Source organism: Cryptomeria japonica, chromosome 11, assembly GCF_030272615.1.
Source record: "Cryptomeria japonica chromosome 11, Sugi_1.0, whole genome shotgun sequence".
Taxonomy (NCBI): domain Eukaryota; kingdom Viridiplantae; phylum Streptophyta; class Pinopsida; order Cupressales; family Cupressaceae; genus Cryptomeria; species Cryptomeria japonica.
The window spans coordinates 537,906,062-537,911,480 of record NC_081415.1 but is presented as its reverse complement, the minus strand read 5'-3'; the positions used below and the strand labels follow the sequence as shown (position 1 = coordinate 537,911,480).

General features: G+C 33.4%; 1 protein-coding gene across 1 annotated transcript; it reads right to left on the bottom strand.

The window, feature by feature from the left end:
* Positions 1-1,564: 1,564 nt before the first annotated feature.
* On the bottom strand, positions 1,565-4,182 carry LOC131048704 (monooxygenase 3). Its single transcript, XM_059214700.1, is given in 7 exon segments — positions 1,565-2,167; positions 2,309-2,467; positions 2,629-2,743; positions 3,190-3,403; positions 3,478-3,622; positions 3,624-3,772; positions 3,874-4,182. Coding segments are annotated over 7 exon segments (1,371 nt in total). The 5' UTR covers positions 3,951-4,182; the 3' UTR covers positions 1,565-1,655.
* Between the last annotated feature and the right edge of the window lie 1,237 nt (positions 4,183-5,419).

Genomic DNA, 5,419 nt, shown 5'->3' with positions numbered 1-5,419 from the left:
GCAATTTGAAAGACTTAAAAATTCAATGTTTTATTATGATGATTTAATCAAATTAATCAATATATTTTCTTTTACAACTTTGCAAACTAACAAATAAAGAAAAAATATTTGTTTCTAGATAAATAAAATATCTTTTCATATTACAACCTTGAAATCAAATTAAAAAAAAATAATTAAAACTTTTTTTATGTAATATCTTTTTGTTATAGTTTGAAAACCAAACTAATAATTTTTTTTTAACACCTATAACTAATTTTAAATACTATTTTTTACTTAAACTGTAAAGCCAATTTCAATACTTGTTCGAAACAATTTATAAATAATTATTGAAAGAAAAACAAGACAAATTAATTACTTAAATAAAAATCATGTACAACTATCAATATAATCCCCTAATTTTTATAATTTTATTACGTTTTTTCAGTTCAAAATGATCTCATGTAATATTTAATGAACATAATATATATTTTAATTAATAATAATAATAATAAATCAACTATAAAATTTTAAAATTTAAATAAACATAATATATAATTTAAATTCTTCTCTAAAATAACAAACCAACTCTAAAATTTTAAAGTTTAGTTGCAAAAAGAAAAGATGAACTTCTACCATGTAAATCTATATTAAGATAAAATTATACATGTAAATGTATATTTCTCCTTAACTTCAAAAACATAAGAGCATTGTTATCAAAAGAAATCTTGTTGAATAACTTAAAAATTCAGATACAACATTAGATCAAACCCTCTCAAAGTTAGAAAGTAACATCATGAGCAGAGTCATTGTTCAATACTTCTAAGTAGAAATGATAATGTTAGGGGAAGAGCACAATTCATGATCTAATAACCGTTCACTCCTTGCATATCCAACCCCTCAATTACTAACTTTAAAAAAAATTTCAAAAAAACAAATAACTAAAAGCTCATTAATAAATTTCACATGTACCAATAGCCGCTCGTCTTTTAACATTTTTGGACCATAATTGGCCCATTTGTCCACCTTTATTGGTACCTGTAGTGCACGACTACTGGGGCATTTCAATTTTAAGTGCACAATTATTGGGGCATCTTTAAGTAGGTATTGAGCGATACTTTGAAATGTGTACTTTTTGACCCTTGCACACATAACAAATCCCACAGTGTGCATCGTTACTACTCAGAAGCCAAAACAATAGCTATAAGCAATTAAGTCGCATGCGGAGACAAACATAAAAAATCGTCAAAATTTGATGTACTATTTAGAATCTGTAGGTGCACAAAGTTAGCTATAACGATTACTTGTATGCTTCCCCTAGGGCAAAGAAGTAATGCATGTCTATGGTGACGAGTTGCTCTTGGGTTAATTATGGATCTACAACTTAAATAATGATTAAAAGTAAAATGTTCACTTACTTTGATGAGTTGCATAATGAGTTACATTTCTAAATCTTTATTGTAGATAGATTTGTATCTATTTGGAGCCGTCTATTATTCATAAATTTTTACACAATTTCTATTGGTTGGATCCTTTTAATCTGTGCTCTCAATGCTGCAAAAATACAAAAAATCTGTTGAAAAACAATTGTATTTTTCAAATTTGTATTTTTAATCGGATACTGTTAATATGGAGAATAACCACTGCATATCTATTTTACATTTCTTATTTTACATTTCTTATAGAAGATATTGAATAAACATGTCCTTGGGTGACATGAACTTGAGAACAACTTTGTCTCTGATGAATCTCAGGAAATCAGAGGAACTCTGCTGAACAAGTCCTGTGATGTATACTTGGCTTACAAGCCATACCCATCTCCACTTCCTTTCATCTACATATGTCTTCAATGCTTCTTCCACAATCTGCCCTTCATTATCAGTATTATTCCTTCCATTAAGAGATTCTGCTAAACATCTGGCCAGAACAATGGCATCCTCAAGCGCACAGCAGCCGCCCTGTGCGAGGTCAGGCGTCATGGGGTGCACCGCATCGCCCGCCGCCGTCACGCTGCCTTTACACGCCCTCGTCGTTAAAATATTCCACGGCCACCGGAATCTCAGAACGGTCATATTCAGACTGTCCTTGACTGTCAGATTTACCGCCTCTGTGATTTGTGAAGGAAAATGATGTAATAAAGACCTAGTGAATTCATGGATTCGCGAGGGATCTTGGGCAATTTCGGAGTAATCTGTTTAGAGACAAAAAATTGTTATTACCAGATTGACCTGTGCAGTTTAACGTCCGTGAAGGCGAAGAAATTATATGTTATTTACCTTGCGGCGAACCAGTAAAGTTCTCTGTCGTTGACCGGAATGCGCCCAAAGATTACTCCATTGAAGAAGTGAATCTGAAGATTTGGTGGGACACCGTGACCGTCTGTGTAGGTCGCCATTCCCCGAACCCCGCAGCGCTCTGCATTGGCGGGAGTCGGAAACCCTAGAAACCCCTATGCTACCACCGACCTCACTCCATCGCAACCAATCACCCCCTGTTTCACAAGTTACCCCAAACACTTTACTTACTAATTTATTTGAGCTTTCTTGATTCATTATAGTTTTTACTTGAATTTGATTTTCATGAGTAGTTTTTGATAAACGGGAATTTATTTCCCCCGTCTCTCTTTGTCGATTTGGTTGTATTTTGCCCTACCTTTGCTCTGATTACGGTTCCGTCTTCCAGCTCCGTTTCCTACGAATATTTGGAGCTCAGAGATTGCAGCACCGAGGAATTTACTGTTGAATTTAATAATCTCTGGAGGATGATTCTATTTAATGTAAATTTTCATCATATATTTTCAATATTTCTTCTGTTTCGTCGTCAATCTGGTTATATTTTGCCCTACCTTTGGCCCTACCTGACGTACTAATTTCTTTGTACTGTATCAAATTATTTGTCGGTTTATTGTAGTTTTTAATTTAATGTAAATTTTCATAATATATTTTCAATGTTTATTCTGTTTCTTCGTCGATCTGGTTATATTTTGCCCTACCTGACTAACAAATTTCTTTGCACTGTATCAGATTATTTGTCGATTTATTCTAATTTTTAATTTAATACATATTTTCATTATATATTTTCAATATTTCTTCTGTTTCTTCGTCGATCTGGTTATATTTTGCCCTACCTGACTAACTAATTTCTTTATCAAATTATTTGTCGATTTACAGTAATTTTTAATTTAATGTAAATTTCCATCATATAATTTCAATATTTCTTCTGTTTCTTTGAGGATCTGGTTATATTTTGCCTTAACTTTGCTCTGATGACAGTTCCATCTTCCGGCTCCGTTTCCGACGAATATTTGGAGCTCAGAGATTGCCGCACACGGAGGACTCTACTGTTGAATTTAATGGTCTCGGGAGGAAGAGCTGTGGCCAGAGCCTCCAGTAAAGCTGCTCTTTTTACGCACCTGAATTTATGACCACTGCACAGAGCATCAATTTCCTATTACTTCACCAATTACTTTATGGACGTGTATTTACAGGGTTATCTATTTACCTGTCACTCGCTTGGAGAGAGAAATTCCGAATCATTCCACCTCCATCGAGTGTGATCAAATCAAAACTGCAAATCAGTGACTTTTTCTGAGAATCATTCTTCCTGTTGATATGTGGATAAAGACTAGAGATTTTTTGATGGATCACCTCTGTAATTGAATGGATGTTGTTCGCGGAGGTGGTCTGCAATGCCAAGGACGGTGAGAGCCTTCCAAGCATTAGTCCAGATTCCGATTCCACCTACTGTTGCACGCAGACTCTCTGCTTTTTCCATCACGATGCTCTTTATTCCCACTCTGTACCATCACACTCACAGCACAATACATGTAAACACTCACAGCACAATACATGTAAATATCTTCAGAAATTGCAAAGCATAGAGAAGATGTCTTGTTACCTGTGAAGAGCAAGAGCAGTGGCAAGACCAGCAATTCCTGCTCCCGTGACGACAAATCCTTCTAACTCAGTCTCCATCATTAATTTTTTGAATAGCCTTTGCATGAGTATGTTTGCCGAGTATATAGCTGCCCAGCTTTAAGAACGGCCACACAAAGATTTCCATGAGAACTTACCAGCAGTACCGTTGATCGCAATTTATTAATTAATTAAAAATTAGAATACAGTTAATTTTTTAATTGATTAATGAATGCAAACAGGCCGGCCATTGAGCTACGGATTTTATTTCACAGGGAAGTTTGGATAAGTATCCACGCAAATACCAAAGCGGTGGCGAATCAATCAATTTAAATCGATTACAGCAGGGTCCCATGCATTTTAACTTATTAGAAGTTTTTTTTTTTTTTATTGGGTTTGTTTGATTGTTATAGTATTTTTTATATGTGATTTTTTTTTTCAAATTTAAATTTAAAGATAAGTTAATGGATCTTTGGTTTATCAATAAGGTTGAACGATTCTTAATGAGTTCATCATGGATCAAGTCTTAGTGAATGAAAGGCTTGATATAATAAGGGATGAGGTTGCGATGGTGTAGTTAAAATGATTTTGTGGATATGATCTCCCCATCAAAATAAAATAAAAGTAGAGATAAATTTGGAAGTGAAATTTGAAGGAAAATATTTAAAAAGGAGGGAAAAGGAAATGTTTAATTAGTGATTCTTAGATTACAATTGTTTCATCATTTTAGAACAAGATTTCATAGTATTTTATCTATTTATTTATTTTTCTATCGGACTACCCATTTCTCCGAAAAACAAGTAACAAGCAACCACATGGATCATGAGGTTAAGGAAGAGGGTCATAACCATTCATTCCTTGTGATCTAAATGTACAACTATGCAAACCATGCACCATGACAACATGTTAAATGTTATGGGGATTTTATGCTTGAACTCTTCTTTGAGTTAAATCCTTATGAGATTCACTTAATAGAGTCCCTACCAAATGCCAAAGTCTAGTCATTTTGATACTAACCTTGGTTAGATCAGATTATGAAATGTAAATAAATACATTCTAGATTGTGGTACCATCTGTTTGGCAATGTTTGTGACCTTGGTTCTAGACCTAAAGAAATTTTAGTACTTTATTGTTAATAAGTGTACATGCATGGATTTGACAAGTCATAAATAAACATGCAAGGAAGCGTAAGTGGTTTCTAGTGTCAAAAGCTAGAACTTGGTTGGATGCCTGACATTCATCATCTTTGGGCCAACTTATTTTAGCAAAACAAGTGTTAAAATAATATGAATACATATACCATACATAATGGAACATAATTTTTTTGTAATTTCTCAAACAACATAAATTGTCAACTTTTTTTTTGCAAAGTAAACACACGAAATTGAAGAAAAGAGGCTAAAGGACAACTTATTTGAAGAAAAGATTTTAATTTGAAATGTATAGGTTGAGTTTTTTGTTCTTTGTCAATGAACTTCTTGATTTTACAACAAGTGCGAGATGAAAATACCTAGATCTAAATATTTATC